This window comes from Triplophysa dalaica, chromosome 11, assembly GCF_015846415.1.
Source record: "Triplophysa dalaica isolate WHDGS20190420 chromosome 11, ASM1584641v1, whole genome shotgun sequence".
In the NCBI taxonomy this organism is placed as follows: domain Eukaryota; kingdom Metazoa; phylum Chordata; class Actinopteri; order Cypriniformes; family Nemacheilidae; genus Triplophysa; species Triplophysa dalaica.
Window position 1 is genome coordinate 10631866 of NC_079552.1, and position 24522 is coordinate 10656387.

The 24522-nt window shown below is 37.7% G+C and overlaps 1 protein-coding gene across 6 annotated transcripts in view; it reads left to right on the forward strand.

Moving 5' to 3' along the window:
• The window catches only part of si:dkey-192p21.6 (uncharacterized protein LOC565246 homolog), a 28492-nt gene that overhangs the window by 542 nt on the left and 3428 nt on the right, over window positions 1-24522 (forward strand). For 3 of the 6 annotated variants that reach the window (XM_056760338.1, XM_056760339.1, XM_056760337.1), the window contains 16 exons: window positions 35-129; window positions 297-418; window positions 1508-1626; window positions 4321-4390; window positions 4491-4557; window positions 5799-5878; window positions 9544-9620; window positions 11751-11781; window positions 12380-12540; window positions 14474-14586; window positions 15729-15850; window positions 16661-16784; window positions 16940-17026; window positions 18826-18903; window positions 22779-22849; window positions 24350-24462. In XM_056760338.1, coding sequence (XP_056616316.1) covers window positions 49-129; window positions 297-418; window positions 1508-1626; window positions 4321-4390; window positions 4491-4557; window positions 5799-5878; window positions 9544-9620; window positions 11751-11781; window positions 12380-12540; window positions 14474-14586; window positions 15729-15850; window positions 16661-16784; window positions 16940-17026; window positions 18826-18903; window positions 22779-22849; window positions 24350-24462 — 1516 coding nt within the window. In that variant the 5' untranslated portion in view covers window positions 35-48. Of the gene's footprint in view, window positions 1-34; window positions 130-296; window positions 419-1507; window positions 1627-4320; window positions 4391-4490; window positions 4558-5798; window positions 5879-9543; window positions 9621-11750; window positions 11782-12379; window positions 12541-14473; window positions 14587-15728; window positions 15851-16660; window positions 16785-16939; window positions 17027-18825; window positions 18904-22778; window positions 22850-24312; window positions 24463-24522 lie in introns of those variants that run through there. The other 3 variants (XM_056760342.1, XM_056760341.1, XM_056760340.1) reach the window with 2 other exon arrangements.

Below are 24522 nucleotides of genomic sequence, written 5' to 3' on the forward strand. Positions count from 1 at the left end.
ATAATGCAGTGCATGCTCCTGTCTTGTTTTCTAGTTCACAAGCTGAAAATGGACGAAGCATTGCTAACATTTCACAGTGAACTACAGTACAGTATCAGTGTTCTCTACACATCAGATTACTGTTATAAGGTATTCTTCAAATGTATTATATTGTTCATGAAATGAGTGTCAAAGTACTAACATTGCTGCACAAAGAGAGAGAGACAAAACCTGTGTTTTGTGGTGTATAGACTGCTGTGTAAACCTGTATTCCCTGCTGTTCCATGTGTTTATATTTAACATTTTTTTTAATGTAGTGTCTTTATCAGCAACTTGCGATAGTTAGGAATGGACAACAGAATGTATCTGTTGTGGTACGCGCTCCATTTCAATTGACATTAAGAATCTCACCTGTGGATGGAAACGGCACTCTGTGCAGGTTAGGCACACTTTGAATTATACCACGACCTGTTAAAATGCTAAACTGGTGTGTCATTCTAAATTTATAAACAGAAAAAATACATATGGACTATAAACAAACATTTTCGGTGATAGCAAATAATAATATATGAAGGTGTTTTTTTCAGAAACCGTAAATATTATAAAGCCGGCACACAAGAACATTGTATGTACTAGATATATGGCCCTTATAGGGAACGATTGCATTTGCAGACTATTTATGGCCGTGTGTGTTTAAGTGTGATCTAGCTTTAGTGCTGCCCTTTGGAGAATACCTCACCGTGCATTGATCGCACTGCTTTTTGGGGTTAACAAGCTGACTGTAAAACAATGATGAAAAAGACCATTAGGACATCAAAGCTCGAGTTTCATTCACAAACACCAGCTGGGATGTTAAAAAAATAAAACGGTAGGCATATTTACAACCAATCCTGATTTCGAACAGTCATCAAGGTAGAGATATTCGATTTTTAAATCAGGGTGGTATCTGATATCAAATGGCAAGCCAGTGTATTCTACCTCCTATACCCCACCCCCATAAGGCTTGGTCTGGTCTTTTAGAATCGATAGCATGGTCTCTTTCCAGACTGAGCCATTATCGATTCGCCACTACCCCAAAGAACGTGCTGGGCACTATGTCATTCCCAGGAGAATCAATAAATGCTGATAATGCATATTTTGGGGATGAAAAGGTGGTGTGGGATTAGAAGTTGCACTTTACACTTTGGACCCCTAGATGTCCCCCTTTAGCCTCTTAAATGTCTTATTTTTAGAATAGAGGCAGTGTGGAAACAAGGTGTCATATACTACTGTTGTTTCTGCTGGCTTTTATAGGTATTAGATTATAGTACATTACGATTAATTAAGGTAAATATATATATATATATATATATATATATATGCAGTATACAACAAAATATTCATACTTCCAATAAATGTGGGTTAGTGGTAATGTGCAAAGAAAGAGCTACCCTTTTTTTTAATGAAACAATCATCACCGTGACTAAAAGGATATGATGGATGGATCAATGTTTTATTACCTGTTGATGACATTATTTCTTCTCCCCAGTCTGAGTCAGACATTTGAGGAAGCTGGCCATTATTCCCTCCGGATGAGGCAGTCGGGCTTGTTAAATGATGTAACCTGTTCTCTCACTGTGGACAAGAGTCCACACAATGCCTACCTGCGTAAGTACAGTACAATTAAAAATAAATAATTATTATTGTCTTGTGTTTCAACATTCTGCATGAAAGCATTTCTCCCATTTCCCAGGATTCAGATACAGACTATTGATCAAATGAACTGGCCGTTGCTAGTAAAAACAAGTTCAAAGAAAAGCTTTTCTACAATGTTTGTTTTGGACGATGCTCCGGGAGGGGGGCATTGTGGGAAATACATTAGAGGAGTGTGAAGGATTAAAGCATAATGGGGTTTTGAAAGCACCACACTCCATAATGTGCAGTCTACTTTGCAATAGTGCAGATTATGTTGAAGATCAGACCTTTAAGGGCAAGTAGCCATTATCGGTCAGATATATGGCCAGTATGACTAAACTCTCGGCTATATGATGAGCTTCCATTAGCTGGACTGACTGGTGATTACAGTCAAGCTACAAAAGGCTCTCTTGACTTAAGTGATGGTCCTGGTGTTTAGATCAAGAACTGATGAGCGGAGAAACGTGTGTTTTCAAATGAATTCATGGATGTTATCTAGAGTGATCAGGCTAGTGAACATATATGTTCAAAAATTATATTTTGAGCCTGGGTCTGAAATGTACAAACACTCAGCTCAGCCTTGACTCTGTGATTCTTCTAAACATTCAGCTGTCATTAACTTTAAAGGGATATTTCATTTTATTGCTAGACATTGAAAAGCAGTAAACACTTTTCATCGCAGATAAATAAATTGCAGCATTTCTACACCGAACTTGTTTTGCGTAGCTTTTTATTAAAGGCATAGTTCACCCAAAAATGAAAATTCTCCAATCGTTTTTTCATCCCCTCGTCATTTCAAACCAGTATACCTTTCTCGCGCCTGCAGAACACAAAAGAAGCTATTTTGAAGAATGTTGGTAGCTGAATATTGGTGGTACCCATTCACTTGCATTGGTTTTTCAATTTTTATTTTTGGAGGAACTTAACTATCCCTTTAAAGCCTGATTTAAGATTTCATACAATTACTCTCTACATCAAAAAACCTCTTTTAGCTCTTAAGCTGAAGTACATTTGAAACATGATGAACATGACAAACAATGTAGTCTGAAGTGTGCCGTGTTGAACACACATGCAGTGTTTATTTCTCTCAGGGCCAGTTTGCTCAGGCTCCTCGACTCAGTCATCACTATAGTTTCATCACAGTTTCACTGTTTCCCCTCGTGTCATCAGACTTTGATCAAATGGTCCTTTGTGTGTTTGTTTTTCCGCAAAAGCCTCCTGTTCCAAAAGAGATCACCGTGTGCAACATGTCCAGTCGATTAAACATGATACTACCTGCGGTGTGAAATTTTAAATGTGAGAGGGGAGTTTTAATTGTGAAAGATGATAAATAATGGCTTACCAGTTAAGGGTTTACAAAATTGTGACCTAGTCTGTGAAAACCAAAATCTATTTCTGAGATAACGTGCATCCAGTGTTGAGTGTAACTAGTTACTAAGTATTTAGTAACTGTAATTTAATTTATCTTCCCTTGAAAAAGTAAAGTAAAGGATTATTCTCATTTTTTTCTGCAATTTAATTTGTTTCCTGTGATGTAATAGAATTTATAGAACTGTGATATATATTCAACAATGGAAACGCAATCAAATTATTAGTCTAACTTTAAAATGGATGCTCTAATCTAATGTATCCTTCTCACATTTGTACATTTTGGTCAGTTAATAAGAATAATTGTATGTAATGTAGTTATTTATAATTTATTTGAATGAATTAAATAAGTCGCTTTTTATGTCTATCCTTGAAAAAATTCAAATCAAGGTTGATGTCGGATATAGAAAGTAATTTAGCAATAAGTAAAAAAATACTTTTTGGAGAGAGTAATTTGTACAGTAATCTAATTACACTATTGAATATGTAACCAGGGATTAATTACTTTTTCTGTGTGCATCAAAGTTTCATTTCAACCAGTAATTTAACTATAATTTCTATATTTGACACAGCCCATATTAAAGATTTCAAGGTTATATTGTCACATAATGTTTTAATATTATCTAACATAATTTTATGTAGAAAACAGTAAATTACAAAAATGACCTTAGCTGGGTCTTGACAGACTGTCACAATTATGTAAGCATCATGTAACAATGTGGAAATCTATGAAATATTGAATAAAATTTTATGCCTAGTATAATTTAGGCTTATTTAAAAAACAAAACCTGTTAAATGTCTCTTATGTCCCTTCCATCGATTTTCAGTTTTATAGCTTCGAAATGCTTTGATGGCTTGATCCTGTTGTACACCTTCCTTAAACCAATCAGTATCATGGATGATGGCCTCTGGCAGTCAACACGATCCATTCCATCATACACTGGGAAAATATTGCCTCAGTGCCTGGCCTTATTGGAGACCCAAGGCTAGGGTTTCATAGATTGATTTTACGCCTATAGACTGGTTTCAGATTACATAAAAGGACACTGCTGGCTTCTTGAGAGCTCCCTTGTGGCACAGCATGGGTGACAGAGTGTGCTCCGTGAGGAAGCCAAGAAAAAGTAACAAAATGAGCATTCTTGTTATTGGTTTTCCCAAGAATTTACTGACTAATTGTTATTTGAACTTTTGCAAAAGACAGAAAACATTCTTTGAAACTCAATCCTCCATGTTTTCCTATTGTAATAAAACTGGTGAATTTGTGTATATAATCATTGTTCGTATATTTCCATTTCTTAGCTTTGTTGGTGGCATTTTTGCTTCTGGGTCTTGCTGTTATCGTTTGGGCCTCTTTGCCTTTTATTAGGAGGTAAAGTATGACCTTTTTACTCTTTTGATTTGATTGATTGTTGCATCAATTCTGCTTTTAATGGCATAGCCTTTATGACACCAAATGTTTTACTCCACAGATGTAAATGTACACAAAGGCTAAAGGATCTTGTCTGCTGTCACGGGCCCCAATACTCCATGGAAAGCGTGAGAACCACATCACATGCAGTTATAGTAGAATCAAAAAAAATATATGGATAAACCCAACAATTAACCTAGAATATAGTTATATTTTAACCAACAATGGGTTAAAACAACCCACCATTTTGGGTTGAAATAGCCCATCATAGGTTAATTTATAACTAACAGTTAGGTTTGTCCATTTTTTATCCAATGATGGCTTATAATAACCCAACATTTTTTAGAGTTTATAAACATGTTATGCATTTAACATTTTGCATTTGTTTTATGTTAGTATATAACAATAAATCTCAGTTTCCCGAATGATCACATTTAATATGCAGACAGTTGATAGAAATAAGCTTGGAGCCTTGGACAGGATATAGTTTAATTTTCCTGAGATCTAGTTTGATTTCCCGGTCTGAAGCTCTAGTTTGATTAGCTTGGTCTGTGGCCTATCATAGGGTTGTTTGGCGAGCCAGAACAGGAAGAGAGTAATGCTAATTTCTCAGTGATGGATCTCACTGCCATCACACGACCATATGGGAAATGAGAACATCTTTTGGAAATGAGCGAGTCCATGCTTACCAAACATGTGCAAGTCAGTTTACAGGCTAACACTAATAATCAAATATTAAAATTAAAGTGAGATTTCCCAGATTTGCTTGATATCAATTATAAACAGCAATCTGTTAAATAATTCTGTATTAAAATAAATTCATCTTACACCATATTTTTTGATCAAATGCAGTGTTTTTCTGCAGTGCACCAGGTGGATGTTGTTGTCTACTTGGTTATTGATCTAAATAGAACGATTTTGCCATAATTTGATATATTACAAACATGTCATAGCTGATGAAGACTAACATTTTATGAATAAGATATAAAGACAGATAAAAACCTTGCCAGCTGCCATGGGAAGTGTTCCCATAGTCCTTGAAACATCAGGGGATTTTAAAATTGGGATTTCCATGCCTGGAGAATTTATTGATAGTAATAAAATGTTGACTCATGGAAAAGCCATTAAAGTGATTTTATAGTCATTTCAAAGTTTTGTAGTTGTGCTTTGTTCTAAAATATTACATTAGCTTGAAGTTAGCCTTTGTTGGTGAAATCTCTTTTACTAAAAAATACCTTATTCAGTGCTTTTCTCAACTCAAATCAAATTTGATACCGATCGGTCGAAAAGTGTTGGCACCCTGAATGACTTTGTATTTAATATTGTCTGAAAATGGCCATACTGAATTGATCACTTTTGTTTATTTCAGGAGGAGACCGCTAATGAACTTGGCGTGGAACAAAACAAATCAAAATCAACAAGACTGAAGTCATTAGACACATTTCGAGGGTATGTGCCAAAACTGGCTTTCATTGATCAGGATTGAAAACTTGAAGCCGTTGATTTTTTTCAATCCTAATGTATTTTTTACTCATTAATTGTCCTTGGCCCAACTCCATCATTCATTTCATTCGTGAGTTATGTGACTGAGGAGATTCTGAGGGTTCACCGGCTGGACATGCGCTCACTTGAGCCATTGTTTTTGAGGTTCCTCCAGGCATCATCTCTAATATATTTCGCCTCTGTGGTGGGGGGCAGTGGGTTGCTGTTGAGAAAGGGTGATGTGATTTAATCTGGAAGCCCAGCAGGACTTGATGGTGGCTCTGGGGCAAACACAGAGCACGCCTGTCGCGAAACAGGAAGCTGGTGTGGCTTTGACCTCACACTTGTCCAGTAATTGATGTAATAATACAGGGAGCATATCAGCACATATTCAGCAGGCTGTAGATCTTGAGCTGTGGAGGATATGGCTTCCCAGATCAAGATTTGTGTAATGGACAATCCGTGTGTGTTGCGAAAGTGCCTTTTCAGATTGCAATCACCAGGGCAATTTGTACTATCAATGTCAGTGACAATAACAGAGCTTTTATGGTTTTGAGAATGACCCATCATCATGTTAGGGTTATCTGAATTTATTTAAACATTGAGCCTAATTCACAGTTTAATGTTCCCATTTGCAAAGAAAGTCACATTCCAAAGTGCTTATAAAAACAGATGTTGAACTGCACAGCGTTTGGTCTTGGACACAAAGTCATCCATTTTCCTGTTAAATCTAATGGTTTTATCAGTGCGGCGGGAACTTGTTTTTTGTTTCAGCTTTTGTCCCCTTTAATAGTGTTATTTACAATAAGATGTAGATGCAGAGTGACATCACAGCTAATGTCAGATATTTCAAAGGATTCATGATAATAGCGAGCTACAGATGGGGCTAGCAGCAACACAGAGGTCATGGGTCTGATTCCCAGAGAAAACAGTAATTGATCGAATGTACAGAACCTTAATTTAACTGGAAGTCCTTTAGGATAAATGCGTCTGACAAAATGCATAAATATAACAAATGCTATGCGGTTTGCATGCGACGTGTTTTGTAATTTTAGAGGATGTCTTCGGCTCTTTGTTAGTGTGTCAGCCCACAGAAAGCCTATATTGTTGCATTTTCTTTTCTGTAGCATGAAACATGGCCTGTCCAGCAGTAAGCCAAAACTTTTCATTGACGACAAGAGCATCTGTCATCTACCCACCACCCTGGTGAAATTGTTGCGGCTATGGCAGAAAAACAGCGCCCACAATTCGTCAGATCCCATCAACTTGATGAATAGTACAACTTTAGATTTGTTTGCATTTTAATTTTTTTAAAAGGATTTGGTTTTTAATCTCAGCATCTGAGAGGCTGCAGCCAGTTTGCCTATATTTGTGATTACAAATTGAAGTTGTTTTTTTTATTAGTGAGCTATGGTAGGAGCTATGGTCTTTTCTTTAACAAAGAGAACACACACTTCTACACCATGATGTACATTTTTTTTTATGAATAGCTAACATGTTTAAATCTTTATTGTTAATCATTTTTCCATCATACTGCTATTTCAATTCCGATGATTGAATGGCAAAAGCAGATTGAACAGTCTCAGCTTTCTGAATTAACTTCCCCCAGTGGTTAAAGCTGCAACTGCGTTTGGATGTAAACTATGTACACCTTCGCACAAGACATGAGCAAACCTTCCTATGAGACTAATTCAAAAGGCACAGATTTGTATTGGGAGACACATGTTGACCTGCTGATGGCAATTTTCAGCAAGATTGTGTGGCACAAACCACCTGCAGCAGATGTTGCCATAATTTCAACCCAGAATTAGGTAAAAAAAAGATGAAGTCTACCATAGGGTGATAAATTAACCTGTGCTGGGTTGTTTCAAACCAAAATGGGTTGTTATAATCCATTGTTGGGTTAGATGCTGTATAAAGATTTTGTAAGTTAATTTATCCCAACGGCTGGGTTTGTCCCTTTTTGAGCCAACGCTAGGTTGAAAATAAACCAGCATTTTGAGAGTGCAAGTAGCGATAAAATGTATACCCTGTAAACCACTCAGTTATATATAACTATATTGTGGATGGAATTTAATCATCTACTAATATACAGACCTGTTATTCCACCTCGCCAATAAGTTTGAAATCACAATTATTTTAATGATTTGTCGTACTAATATTTGATCTGCACTTTATTTGATATCTCAGCCTTTTTATGGTGCAAATTGCAGTGGTAACAAATCACAAATGTGCCCACTCAGGCATTACAAAGCACTGCTGGACTAAAATGACAATGACAAATATACACTTGGAGCTACTGCCAAAGTACATATTTTACTTGTTAACATCAATAGCTAATGAGCGTCAGCACACAAACGCCTAATGTTTTATTTTCTTTTACTTTTTTATAATGTTTAAGAGAGAAGCTTGACGCAATGAAATACTCTTACTCTTACTCATGTTTTTTTTTAAATAGCATCTCAAAGCCTTCCAAACACTAAAAGTTTCTTAATTAACACGATAAGCTATAACTTGCTAAACTGCGAACATTCTGTCTTAGTTTTATCTTGAAAATGACTTAACCTTTGTCTTTGTAACTATGGATACTAATGGATGCAGTCACATAGTGTGTTTTAGAGTGTGTGTGAGAGAGAGAGATGGACAAAGATGTGCTTTAATAGTGCTCTTTAGAGTATGGCATGTGATTAAAATCTTGTATCAGCAGGTTAGGCCTAAAAGGAGCAGTAATGGTCTCTGTTCTGATCTCCTAATTGAATTTGGTGAGGACAAATTAGCGATAGCCATTTTAGATACAGTGAAGTTTATCTCAAGGTCTATTCTGGGCAGTCGCTTTGTTCTCTCTGTGCGCTGTGTACATGCAGGCCGATGCTTACCAAAGAAAACGCACTTCAACACCATGATCTAGTGTTGTCAGTTTAATAGCTGATGGTGTCTTAGAGTCTGATCACAAAAATCTTTTAGCGTCCATGAGTATATTGATGCCGCATAGTGCAAACATGCATTTTCTGACTTGCAGTAAAGCAGCTTTTCCTGCTGTAGCTAATTCAATGTAGTGTTCCATCATGCACAATAAGTTGCAGCTTGGCTTGCTTGCGCTAAATTACACGTCTACAATAAATTACAGCAGAGGGCTTTAGTCAGCACTTTTGGGTGAGGCGATTCAGAGGACAACCGTTCATTTCCTGAGTGATTCATTATGCTTAGGTTGCAATACCTTGCATTGCATTTCTTCACTGATATATAAAACACATGCCACACCCTCTAGCCTTATGATCTGTAATGCAGATACACCACCCCGATCGCACTTTTGAATGATGACTGTTCTTGTTATGATGTAGCAAAGGGGATTTCAAAGATAGCTTATCATTGTGTTTGTTGTTGTGGATGAAGTTATAAATTGTAAGGATATTTCAGCAGAATTTCGTCCAGTCTAAGGAGGAAAAGAACATTTGCATGATTTCTAGCAGCTTTTTTCCAACTGGCTTTGCCTCACTTAAATTCTTCTCATTAGCGACATTAAGAATTAATGGGTTTAATTTGGGATGTGATCTGCCAAGGTACAAAATAATTTAGCTTTCTGTTTAATATCCATCAGAAATTGGAACATTCGCTTGCATGTGTGTTTACAGATTCTCTCTGACAGTCATGGTGTTTGTGAACTATGGAGGAGGTGGATACTGGTTTTTCGAACATGCACCATGGAATGGTAAAGTTAATGCTCATACATTACTGCATATAGCAAGACAAAAAACAATACACCATTACTTTTTGTATAAATGTTGCTAGTTCAACATCAAGTTTGTTAGATTAAGTGCCATCTAGTGTTGAGGTTGTGAATTGCAACCAATGGCTCACTTCACCCCTCCTTACGAAGCACCCTTTCCTGACACAAAACTAAGATGTCGTCATGTTTAAGATTCTTTGCCAAAGGAGATAACGTATTGATGAAACACGCACTATAGAGCAGTTTGTCATTTGAGGGCTACTGTCGAAACAACATGGGATATTCCATGTTAGGGAATCGCAGTGTATATAGACAGAAAAAGCTCATTCTAAGATAATAAAAACACAACGCTTCAATATATAGTTATGCATATTATATTGCGTTTCTGTCAATAGATCCTCCAAAAAATTACACAGAGCACATTTAACAACATGCAAAGTCAGCTGAAATAGATCTCATTAACTCTCCTGACATCATGCTTAACTGCTTTATAAAAGAGATGCTTCATTCAGTATTAATTTAGTACGTTAGATCTAGAGTTTATCTTTTGGACGAACATTAGATCAGAAGACTTGTATGTTACATTTAATGTTCGGCTTTCGCATTGCACATCTCCTGGAGTATTTACAGATGAACTCAATTTAAGGCTCATAATGGCCTCTTCATCATATCAGCAGAATTGTATTGATCATAAGGGAAAGCAGATGGATTTTAATATTACCGTGAGGCCTGCTCTGTCATGGCGGTATGAGCATTTATAAATCATTTGCCGTCTGAAAATCGAAAAATAATGAGGAGAACAGGGTTTTTAAGGACATGCAATCTTTTATGATCAGTTACAGAATGACATCATTTGTTTACAGTTAGGTATGGTTACGAGTGTTTTTTGTCAATAACTCAACTCAACTCAACTCAACTTTATTTATATAGCGCTTTTTACAATTTTCATTGTTACAAAGCAGCTGTACATGAGACACATTTAATACAAGTATGAATTCTAAAGCAGCCCCCCCGGCCAGGCAGATAGTGCAAAACAATATGCAAACGGTGGTGAGGAACCCAAAACTCCCATCGAGAAAAAAAACCTCAGGGGAACCCAGGCCCAACCAGGGGATTCCAGTTCCCCTCTGGCAAAAGCTGCTGCCTCTGCACAAGCTCATCAGTGCTTGCACAACAAGGCTTAATAAAAATATAAAAATTAAAGATTATCATTAACAATCTAATAGCATTTGAAATGTTGTAGAAAAAAACAAAGTTGTCGCGTCCTTTATCCAGCTCTATCCTCTCAGCACTTGTCAGGTCACCGCTTCCCATTCTCAGCTCTGCCATCAGGTCTGGGCATGAACTGCATCCTGCGGTAACCTTGGAACAAAGAGACAAGACTGGCTGAGAGTAGAGTACTGTTCTGCACTCTTTGATGCAACAAGTACATCATTTGTTGTTGGATGTGTTCCTGGTTCCGGTTGATCTAAATAATGCAGCCTAAATCCTCTGAGGATTAATATTATGGAGGTGTAGTGTATGCAAGATTAAAAAGATGAGTCTTTAGTCTAGATTTAAACTGACAGAGTGTGTCTGCCTCCCGGACCGTGCAGGGAAGAATATTCCAAAGTTTAGGCGCTAGATAAGAAAAGGATCTACCACCTGCACTTGATTTTGAAATTCTAGGTATTACCAACTGACAGGACCCCTTAGAGCGTAATGTACGTGGTGGTCTGTAATACAATAGAAGTTCATTCAAATACTGCGGCGCTAGACCATGTAGGGCTTTATAGGTAATAAGCAAGATCTTAAAGTTAATGCGATGCTTTATAGGTAACCAGTGCAAGGTTGACAGAACCGGGGTTATATGCTCATACTTTTTTGTACGTGTAAGAACTCGAGCTGCCGCGTTTTGAACCAGTTGCAGTTTTTGTAATAGGCCCGCAGGGCAACCACCTAGAAGTGCATTACAGTAATCTAGTCTTGATGTCATGAATGCATGAATTAATTTCTCTGCATCTGACAGAGAATACGGAAATGCATTTTCTACCTGTCAATCAAACAAATCCGGCAATGCATGAACCAGATGTGTTCACGTGTGTATGTCTTTTTATTCCATGTGTGATACAGGTCTCACAGTAGCCGATCTTGTGATGCCTTGGTGAGTCGCCAACACGTACTTAATGAATCGATGGAGAATTATTACTTTCCATTTTTTAGATTAATATGGAAAGAGAGTGGGACTTCAGTCCAACAGTTTGGGTCTCCCATCAAAATGATTCAGATTTAAGACTTTTCAGCCCAGCATCGCTCTGATGCATTGCCTATTAATCTTTCTCCCGTTGAAAGTATTCATAAAGCTTGTAAAAATCCACTGACATGCTTAAAAATGTTGTGCGTGATAGATTAAATGCAGAGTTTTTCAATGCAGCATTAACCTTATGCTTGTTTCAGTTTAGGTTTATTTATTGTATGACGTTAAAAGAAAACATATATTAGCATGTTAAAGATTCTGCATTCACACTGATACAGTAAACCACCAGCCCCTCTGCTCATCTTTGGCATGCAAAAATCAATAATACAGAAATGCATTAAAGTTCGCATTAACCAGTCATGCCTTCAGTGCAAATATGTCCCTAAACCCCCTATAATGAGATGCTTATTATGAGTGGTGTGATGAAAACAGTCAAATTACACAATGTGTGTAATATACAGTACTGTATGAAGTGCGGTAATACTGTCTTTAATCCTTTGGCAAGGTTTGTGTTTATGATAGGTACTTCTGTAGTGCTAGCCTTCAGCTCGATGCGTAAGAAAGGTGTTCCAAGGCTACAGCTCCTTCGCAAGTTATCCTGGAGAACAATAGTCCTGATTCTCATTGGATTCTGCTTCATAAACTACAGCCCGAGAGATGGTTTATGTAAGTATTGTACAAATAATTTTGATAGCAAAATAAGCAACCAGAAATCTAATCAGAATTGCAGTTTGCTTCTGGGCACGAATAATAACGTTCTAGCCGATGATACAAAAATATAGTCATCAAAATGCCCCTTTACAAATTAAGTCAGTTAGCCTCCATTAATGATGAATAAACGAAAGCAGAAATTTTGCAATCCAGTGTCTTACAAGAGCACATCAGCGCTGTCAGGGTTAAGGATGGAGTGCATGAAGAGCCGTTCAGGGAGGAGTGCTCATGCATTAGCCAAAGCACTGTAACCTGTCTGGTTGAATGGACGTATAACTGAGTTAACAAAAATATTGTGATACTTTCCAGGGGCAATCATCATATCTGGGGATTTTCAACAGAGGTGCATAGAGCAAAAACAAGCTTGGCTTTAATGGTCAATTACCACAGATAGGGTTTCATCATGCCAGCTGGGCAGTGGATTTTATGGAACTTCCTGTAATGTAATTACAGCTTTTGCCATAAACGGCGAAATTTACTCTCGCCCTATCTGATACCTCTACTGATATCAGCCTGTGAATCACTAGGAATGATGTTTGTAAACCGCTTTACATATGCCTGCATTCAAATGCAATAACACGACAACCCAAATAGTGAAAATTTCTCTCATATCTTAATTGTTATTGTGAAAAAAGAACCTGATATGACTATCATATTTGACAGTATTCTGTATAAATGAGGCATGAATAACCCATTATCCCCAAATTACCCTACAACTAATTCTCATTATGCAGATTTAGTGTTTCCTAATGTTCTGTATCATTTTTATGCTATGTTCTTATCCGTGTTAGTATGTCCAAATTCTCTGTTTTTCAAGCAATTGATTTTTTTTATTCTGTGTTGTAAAAGTTAGATATTTGCGAAACCCAGTGATTAACATATGTTATTAATAACAATGATTTAGAAATAAATAAAAATCACAAAATATGCAGATACAAGGGTTCAGAAGGACTGAAGCAATATTTTTTGTAGTAATTAATACGAAACAATAATAATAATTTAATAATAAACACGTTAACAAGAAACATTTAACATTCGAATTCTAATTTTGTAATGCAAATTTTCTTCATTCTCTTTCTCTTCTTCATTCTGCTATATGGATACAGTTCTGAGCGGATTGACTTCAGTACATGTACATATGGGATTGAATTAACAGATAGCATTGACAGATAGCATTAGTCACCAAACCACTTCCTGTCTCCATGCGCAAAGGTGGAGTGTTTCCGCTTTTTATTTGATTTGTTGGATCGATGATCAGTATTATATTGTTTCTCATGGCCCTCTGTACGTGCCACAAAGAGGTTTTCAATTAACTAATGTGCAGATTACCATCAATCTTGCGCTCTATATCCTTCACTCACATCACCCTCCGCGCCAGCACCTCATCAGATAAGCATGATTACTCTCTGGCAGGGTTGATCACACCTCTACTGTCCCGTTGTGAAAGGCTTCTCACCTCAACCTGTGTATGTGTCAGCATAGCCACCATTAGCCTGTATTATTATTGCATGAACATAAATCTGCTCTTTACACCCGAGCGATGGGATAAACAACACAATATTCAGAAGTTGTCATGTATACCAACTCGGCTACATTGCCGGGAGAGTGAGTTGTGTAGCAACGGATAAAGACATCAGTAGGCCTACTAATAAAATACCAGCAGAATGCATTCAGGGTGAACAGACTCATCCTCTAACTGCTCTCTAATATGTTGTAGAGTGGATCCCTTATGGATAAGACTAACAGCTTGTTGGCTCTTATTAAATGTAACTCTTTGTAACTTTGTAGTGTTAAACTGATCACAGCCTCTGATATACTGTACCACATCTATATTTTAGCTTGATAGTTTAATGTTATTCTCATATGTTTGTGTGTGTGCATGTGTTAGTATCCTGGTCCTGGTTACGGATACCCGGAGTCCTCCAGCGTTTGGGTTTCACATATTTTGTCCTGGCACTGATGCAAACCTTCTCTCCCCACAGAGAGATCCCTTTGAATGTGGTGAGTGAAAACCGATGGCTCATATTTCTCTCAGAGATCCACAATAAGACAATGGTTCATGATTAATAATTAGTTGGAAGAGGTTACGGTTACGTGCAATCTGAATTCAGAAATGTCTTTTTAGTGTTTATATAATTTTTTTTGTAAATGGGCATATTTATGTTTACGTTTATTCGCCCTTTTGTTACACTGTAAATAAATTCTCGTAAAAAATGAAATTCTGCCGTCCAATCTCAAAAACAGTTTTCTTTCAGGTAAAATACCATGTTTTTCTTGTAAATTTGCAATATTTCTTATACAGTTCAAAAATACAGTAAAATTACAGTTTTGTCACATAAAACTGCGTTTTTCATGTTTTTCGTGAGAATTTGCAGAATTGGCCCCAAAGCAACTTTGACATCAGTTTCCTGACAAGAAAATTATTTTACTCTTCATGATGATAGATAAATTAAAATAATAGTTTTGTTTTCAGTTGTTTATATATATTCTTTTCTCATGGCTTTTAGGACTGGAGCTTGAATGGTGTAAGATTTTTTGTTACATTTTTGAAAGAATGGAGAATTCTCTATGAGAATCATAAGCTTTTTGTGGTTATATTAAATTTACACAACAGGAGGGTTAAAACTAACATTTTTTAATGATATGAACATATAATTAAATTGTTAATGACTACACTTCTACAACTTTGAATATACATTTTGAACAGAATAAGTCTATATCTTATAATATAAAAAATGCAGACAACACCCTGCATTAAGCCATGGCACTTCTCGTAAAGAGTAGGGGTGTAACCCTGGTGTCCTTGCCAGAGTCCCTCCACCCTTGTCAATCATGGCCTCCTAATAATCCCAACCCTCTGAATTGTCTCTCTCTCTCTTTCTCCTCTCCACCGATAGTTGGTGTGTGGTGAGCGCACTGGCGCCTTTGTACTGTGGCTGTCGTAGCATCATCCAGGTGGATGCAGCTCAATGGTGGTGGTAGAGGAGAGACCCCCCTCATATGATTCTGAAGCGCTTTGGGTGTACATTAACGCACAATAAAGCGCTATATAGATGCCAACACGATAAATATCTTGTGTACTGATGTAAACTTTCAGTAATGCTGATGACAATCTCTGTCTGATTTGTGTATGTTGCCCTCAGCATCACTGGTGGAACCCTGTTCAGGATGTGGTTTTGTACTGGCCAGAATGGCTCTTCATTGCCTTGCTGGAGATCGTGTGGCTCTGTATCACATTCTTCTTGCCTGTTCCAAACTGCCCCACGTGAGTTCATATAAGCGACAGCTTCTGACCAAACACATTTGTAAAGAAGATTAACTATCGTATTAAACACTACAAACAGAATAATACAGTGTATAAATCCTGCGCTTTAAATAATTAAGGTGTAATATGTCTGTCAAGCCTGATTTAAATGCAGTTCATCCCTTTATAAGCATAATAATAATGTCATACATACATCAAGCTAATTCAATCAGATGGTGACATACGACATCTGAGAATATATGATGTGGGATAGCACTAATGTACATTTACATCATAAACGGCATATATATATACAGGCACTGCAGTGCTGCCCATTTGTGTGCCGATGTGTTTGTGAGCGCGCAAGTCGTACAAACCCGTGCAGCTCTTATGAGATCTATGATTTATGAGTGTTTGGCGGCCGTTTCAGAGGGGATAATTAGCCAATCTCAGTCTGTCATGTGTACCAAAGGGAGGCAGGAAGAAAGGATCCATCTTCCTTTCTCTCCTTTTCGTGTTGTTTTTCTCCTCCGCATCCGCTCGTCCTTCCATTTATAACTCTGTCAGTCTGTGTCTGACCCTTTATGACATTGATGCTCACATGCAGGCTGCCGATAACTCTGCCTGAATTAAAAACATTGTGACCTCACAGTTATCGTCCTTGACTTGCAGGACACAATACAGCATTTAGATGGCGACCTCTAAATCCTATTACCTTAATGAAAAACCTAGCACGACTCTTAAGATATGTTTGAAATTGTTCAGGAGTAAGAATGACATGTAGTTTTTTAGTTGAGTGATGAGGTAAACATTGCTTCTTACCTTTGCTAGTGGATATTTGGGAGCTGGTGGTATTGGAGATGATGGTCTGTATTCCAACTGCACTGGAGGAGCCGCTGCATATATTGACAGGTGGTTGTTAGGGGACAAAATCTACTGGCATCCAAGCTGCAAGGTGAGAATTATATACTGAAAAATGACAGTTCTGCTGTAATTTATTATACCTTGTGTTGTTTCAAACATGTTTGAGTAGAATTAGCAAATATTAAATACAGATATGTTCCAGATTTTGTCTTAGTTACTGTGCCTGTTTTTTTTCTGTTTGTACAGGTCTTGTATCATACAACACAGCCCTTCGACCCAGAGGGTGTTCTGGGTACAATTAATTCCATAGTCATGGGTTTCTTTGGGATGCAGGTGGGATGCAGTGAATATTCAAGAAATAAAATGCGACGAAGAGTGCTATTGTTTTAAATATCAGCACTGAATTTAAAAATAAATAAGAGACCATGGCAAATGTTTATTTATTCAGCATTTCTAGATATGTCGTGGTTCAGGAGTGAAAGTCATCCAACAGCAATGTGAAAGACTGACACCATGACAAAACGCATGAAAACTGTGATAAAAATCAAGGTTATCACATAAAATATTAACTTTTGAACTTTTTCTAAATACATTTACACATATTAATGTGGTATTTCCCAAAAGTGGATATGAACTTGATTTCTTTGCAGTATTTGATGTCTGAGGTCAGAGCATCTTTTTCGTTATTTTCACCTGTTTCTCCATTTTTGCAAACAAATGCAAATAGAAACAATCTTTTTGTTTGAACTTTGGTAGAAATATTGTTTGTGGTTCACAGAATGAAACAAAAATTACCATTTTACCTAAACGCATACCTATAAATGTAAAATCAGAAAAAGGAAAATAATTTGGAAATGGTCTCTTAATTGTTTTCATTGGCTGTAAATGTAACACAACAGCACTCTTCCTTGAGTGATATAGTTTCTATGAACAAATGTTAAAAAAGCACTTTGAAATTTTCACTTGCGCCAGAAACCTTAGGCTTCTACTGACACTTATCTGGATGCAGCAAACTTTATTTATGAAAAGTACAAAACTTGAGTCGACCTGTAGTATTGAGAATATTAATGCAATATGGTCAGTTATTTTGTTTCATTTTTGCTTCCAAGAGCAGCCAAAGTGGAATCAACTGTTGCATGATGCTGAGCAGAACAAACTGACAGTTTGTCTCTAAAACACCACAAACGCAAATGAAAAGAGTGCTACACAGAGTAAAATGATCCATTGCTGTTTTACTCTCGGAACTCTGCTTTTTCAGTCAGATGAGAGAATTATTAATATGTGATGTCAAATTTTGTAACCAACAGCAACAAAAACAACCAAAACACATTTTAATCAATGCAGGGAATGCACCGAAGTCAACTCTTCAGGAGTGATGCATTGAAAAATGTAAACCCAAGTGGACCAAAACCCTTGTCTAATCCCAGCCTAGATATTTTCAGATTATTTCCCCTTGACACATTGATTAACTTCAATTTAGTTCAACAATAATGTAGCAATGACAAGACTACAATATTGAGATGAAATTGGCGATTTTCTCCGACAGACATCTGTTTTTTTGTCAGTAGTTCCTATTGTTGTCGACAGATGTGTGCGTCTCTGGCAAACGTCTGAGAAATTTCTCACCCTTTGATTGTGACAATGCCCCGGTGACCGGTGAGAACTTGCCATGCAAACTCTGCCGCATTGCTGAAATCCCAGTGGGCGGAGGGAAAAAAACAGTTAGCGCCGAGCCCGTCAATCAGCATGTCTTAGAGAACACGGCAGGTGTCAGCCTCTCGGTCTGTGTTCGTCCGCTCCAGCGTCCTCGGCTGAGGGGCATTCGTCATCACCAAATTCATCAGTGAGCGCGGCCAACTTCACAGCCGTGCGGGGAACAGTGAAACTTGAGCTCTTTGTCAGGGACACAGTCACCCCTTACATCCTCTCTCTCTCTCTGCCAATTCCACATGATATTACTATGATTTACAAGTGTTATAATCCGCCAGTCTATTTGATATTAATTATTTTAGATTACTTTGAGGAACATGACCCGAATGACCTATTGCGAATGCCTATGTGTATAATCTTGTTGACAGTTTATTAAATATTTAGACCAAGCCAAGAAATAATCCTTGTCTTTGTGTTCTTAGGCTGGAAAGATTCTTCTGTTTTTTCGCGAAAGGAATCGCAGCATCCTGACACGTTTCTTAGCGTGGGCCCTCATCCTGGTACGTGCACACTTGTATGGTTCAGATTTTAGCAGCAATAAACACACGACAACGCCCTGTCTGTACAAGTGTTATATGGCTTGTAGTTGCAGACAGTTAATGAAATAGGTAGACGTCATATGATATGTGTATATATGCAGTGAATGAATTCCAAGGCAGAGATTAGTATCAGAACCCTCTTGGGATCGAACCGCACTGCTTGTTCAGCTCATGGACGTCTAGTGGTTTTACAATGTGGGGTTGTACTTCTAGAATTGCTTTTTAATTTCAACTGGTTCTCCGTTTTAATATGCCACAAAACAAATGCTCCATCCTTTTACTTAGTGCTTATAAACCCACAGTGACAAAACTTAAAGGTCCAGTGTGCCATTTTCTTGAGGATCTATTGACAGTAATGCAATATATAACTATATCTTCAGAGGTGTATAAAGACCTTACATAATGAAGCGTTATGTTTGTATTACCTCAAAATGAGCTACTACTATCTACACACACCGCGGTTCCCCTTACATGGAATTCCCCATGTTGTTTCTACAGTAGCCCTAAATGGACAAACTGCTCTACAGAGCGCGTTTCGTAAATGCGCTATATCCTTCGCCAAAGAAGCGAAAACGCAACGACATCTTTGTTCCGTGAAAGCCGCTGTAGTTCTTCGAAAGGCTGGGGTGGAGTGAGCTCTTGGTTACAATTCGCAACCAAACCCGCTAGATGCCGCTAAAATCTCCACATTGCTCCTTTTCCAAAACAATACACTTGGGCTAAAACTATGTATAGCAGCATCTCATACTCTGCAATGTGCCTATCTAATGCATCATTTTTTGTAACCAATTTTCTTTTAAAATACATTTAAGAGGCAAACAAATGAAAAATAGTAATAATTATTATGCTTTAGTAGACATGGCGGAGACACTTAAATTAATCTATGACCTGCAATTTGCCTGTAGATTACCTTGTGTTAGGTCAACGCTGAGAATTGCACTCTTGAAACAAAGAAATAATTAGATTTTAGATTGATACGATGATAGTGAAAGGCTGGCAGATTTGCGGGGTAAGTGCTCCATTTGGGTGGTCCCACAGACAAAGGCAGCAGAAGCTGGGCCGGGTGGGAAGTGCATAAGGATGTTAAACCCATATCTCAAGGGAAATGACCATGTGCTACTAGAAATGTTTTCCAGTTTTTTTTAAGCTACGGGGACAAAGAAAGTAACAGACTTCATTTACTGTCGTCTTACCCTTTACAGAAAATCAGTTGATTTGTACCATGCATTAGGAGGAATTAACCCTCATTCTCATGTCTGTGTTGGCTTTCGCCTGTTTTCATACCCATGCCACTTTAAGCAGGCTCAAGTTAAATGGCACGTTTAATCTCAACCGAAACGTTTAGCCATTTTTCAAGGTTGTTACGGAAGAATGCTTTTGCACGATACAGCATATGCTGTTCAGAGGGGCTTGAAGAAAAAGGAGTTGCAGATTCTCTTCTGTGAAAGACCTTGCTGCAGGGTTTTGTTTTGGAGTTCTGGTGGCAGAGCTGCCGGAATGATCTCTCTGGAGACAACAGGTGCTGATGGAGGAGTTTTGTCTGGCTAACTCGGGACATAAAGCTGTGGGTGACTGGGGCACATGGCCCGCATTTCTCAGCAATGGCTTTGCTTGCTTTCTTTCATTCTTGCACTGCTGGTTATATTAAATGCCTTCAACGAGCAAGAATGTTTTGTCTTCGCAAAGCGTACTGTATGTCTAATGTTTTTTTACATTAGGGCAGAAAAGTTAAAAGACATGCTGTTTGAAGTATTTATATAACTCCAATTCACTATCTGACAAACACATGCTTAAGCACCGAAAACTTAAGTAATGTCCTGAAAGTTTTCATTCTTAAACAATCTCTTTCTTTTGACAAGTTGTTCTAACACTTCAGTACATTATTGTTTTTTTTAAAGATGTTTCTGCTTAAAGATACAAAAAGTGTGATCTCCTGGTAGCTATCCAATTCTGTTTGTTTCGAGCCTTTGACCAGCTTGTCAGACCAACATTGGTTTATCAATGAGAGATTGGGGTGGGATTATCAATTTGTCCAAACATAGAAAGATGTGTAGAATGTGGATTTGAGAACCCTACGATTGAATTCACTTATTTATTTGATAATGATAATTTGAAATAAGTCTGCTGGTTCTTTTTATACTTTTTAGGAATATAGCCTAATCAAGAAACAGTGAGATATAGTGAGAGAAAGAGCTTTTGTTGTCAACATAGACCCACAGAATGCGTTTGCCTGATCCCAGTATTTTAAATTTCATTATTCCCAAGTTCTATGACAAATCGGGCCATTATAGCTCTATGTTGAATCATATTGGCCAGTATTATGGAAGCACTCTGCTCGAGGTGCTGAAATAAATGAACAGAGATTTATTTCATTTTACCTAGAGGCGCAGCATGATAAAATAAACTAGCCAACAGCAAAAAATTATGCCAGCACAGTTTACATTGTCTCAGCCTCTGATGTGAAACACAGAGGGTTTTGTGTATAATTTAGCAAATGCAAAATATTTCAATCCAATGTCCTTTTTAATTTTTTCAGATAGGTTATCAAGTTTAGAAAATGTAATGCTCAGTTGCAGTTTCTTGTTGTCTGCTGTGAATTGAAAGTGGAGGAACTGTAAAGTGATAGTTCACCCAAAATAAAAAACACACAAAAAAATTTTTTGAAGAAAGTTGGTAACTGAACAGCACTGGCCCTCACTTTACTTCAATTGTATGGACGCTAAACCAATGCAAGTGAAATGGCCAGTTAACATTAACATAAAAGAAAAACATTCTTCCAAATATCTTCTTTTTGTGTTCTGTTGAAGAAAGAAAGACATACAGGTTTGAAATTACAATAGGGTGAGTAAATGATGACAGTATTTTCATTTTTGGGTGAACTTTCCCCTTAAAAACAAGCTTGTCTCTGTTTCATACATCTCCTCACAAAGTTTCAATGCCAATCTACAAAAAAAGATTTAAATAAATGAAGACCACAGAGTTATGATTCAAACAAACAACAAGACAGTTTAAGGACTACTTGTTCATAATAAACCTTACGAATCTCATAAGACAAGCACACAATCAATTATCATTGACATCTCTGGAGAGCATTGAGGTTTGCGAATGTTTTAAACAGCACGTCTTGAGCAGCCTCTTGTGTGGTTAATGTGCTCTTGACCCACATTACATCCTGTTTAAACAAAAGTTACCATGCTCCCCATTTATTGTTATTAATCGATGCATTCGGGGGTCTATTATTACTGTTTGCGCGAATCTTTTGTCAGATCGTGAAATGATTTGAAGTTGTTTGTTTCGGCATATTATTAAACAAGGGCCTCGAGTTAATTAAAGTTCAACGATCACCGCTCCGCAGTTTGAGATTGAAATTGAGCGATTGCCCCACATAACGGTGATTGTCCCACATCCTGCCTGCATAGCCTGGAGACTCAATCTAGAGCCATTTCCACACCATTGATTCTGTCATCTATACAAATGATGAATATCCTCCTAACAAGCGGGTTTGGATACCGAACTGTCCTCCTTCACCAAAGCAAATATTTCTTTGAATGATTAAATAATTCTGCCTCCTTTGTCAATGGTGTCATTCAGGATTTGTGTGAAGAATATAAAGCAGTTTTTAAAATGCAGAAATGTTAAACATGAGGAGACTGAGAGCTTTTAGGGGCAGACTTGAGGAAATGGAACGGTGTTGTATGTATGTTAAATCGAGGGACTCACCTCCCGGGAACATCAGCTAATCTGCTTGATTCTTTATGGTTGTGCTGCATTTGTGTTGTCTGATAGTGCTTTACAGGTCTGCATTGATTTGAAATCTGTTTTATTCTGACCCTCAGGGAATCTCTGCAGCCATCCTTTCTAAGTGCACAAGAGACGAAGGATTTATACCTGTCAATAAAAACCTTTGGTAAGTGCTTCCTGACCCTCTAAATCCAACCACTTCTTCATCCACAAAAAAAGGGATGAGACTCCAGCAGACACAAATCAGTGGCTGCTAAAACACGCGTTTAGTTACCTCTAACGACAAAACGCCCTGTAAATAATCACCCCCACTGGCAGAAAAGTGAGACGCGGCGGGTGATGCGTCCAACTAGATCACTCTTCTTTACAGCCAAGAGGGAGTGAGGAGTTTTATTTTCCCTACTGTATATCTTGCCAAATTCTGTCTTATCTCATCAGCCTGTTGTAAAATTGAAGAGGATGAGGTCAGCCTCACGTCTTCAGATCAGCCCACATTAAATTATTTGTCACCTAACACCTCCGAAAAATTATTGACGTGATCATAAATTTACAACACAAGCATTAACACGGTTGTAAGCTTAACAAGTTAACACAGTTTCAAAAGGTCATAATTGTCTATGCTTTTGTTTTCTTGCAATATCTACATTATTTATATTTTCCAGTACATTTCGTGAAACACCTTAAACAAAAAGGTATAAGATATTTGTACTAAATCTCTTTTTACAAAATCGGTAAGATCATACATTACGGCTTGTTTTGTGTCTGCCGGCCCTTTCTTCCAAGATTCTTTCATCATTTCACCCTACAAAACACAAAATAGAATTGAAGAACAACAGCATTGGGTCCCCATTGACTTCCCTTATACGGTGCACAAAATCACAGGCATTTCTCAAAATATATGATTTTGTGTTGTGGAAATGAAACAATCATATACAGGTTTTGAATTAAAAACCTTACATTTTTGGGTGAACTGTCCCTTTAACCCCCCTGTCCTGATACAGGCACCTACAGTACCTGTTTGAATCACATGGGCAGTTCATCATGCGCAGCTTATTGAGCCCCAGAGTATGTCTGTCTTTATCCCTAAAAGTAATTAACTTCCAGCCAAGAGTCTTTTTTGGCTTGACTTCAGCTGACATAAACGATGCTCTGGGATGCAGCCATTTTACATTAGATAAAATTCCATCGGGCATCCTGGCACTTAGGAACAGAGAGGGACGTGACTTATTGACAAGGTTGTGCTGAGCAGGTGCCAAAGATACACTTTGGATGCTTATGTTTCTTATTGGCCGACTGTAAGCACAGAAACTACACTGTCTCCATCCATTATTTAGTTTTCTGTTGTGCATTGTGTCGTCGTCACTGTTACAAGAAGTGTTAGACACAAAGTTTTTCAATAATGCAGTGCACCTCTAAGGGATTTATGGAGATGGGGTTGTTGCCGGCGGCAGATTTGTGTGTTAATCTTTCAAACTCTGGAAACGATTTACAACACTAGAAGTGGAGCCCCATCTTCAAGGCTTATTGTGGATAAATGCGTTTTGATTGGAGGTTTATGTGGTGGTTTTATTTGAAAATAGAAATAATATTCTAATTCTCGAAATTACAGAGCTACCTGTGTTTGTTCAGATTGTTTCAGATCCTGAAACAGAATCTCTTTCTACAGGTCTCTGTCATATGTGACCTGCATGGGCTTCATGTCCTTTGTGTTGCTAGGTGTGATGTACTTTGTCATGGACATAAAGAAGTGGTGGGGAGGGCAACCTTTCATTTATCCTGGTATGAGATGGCAGACACATTTAACATATTTCATTTTAAATTCAACCAGCCTTTCCGATC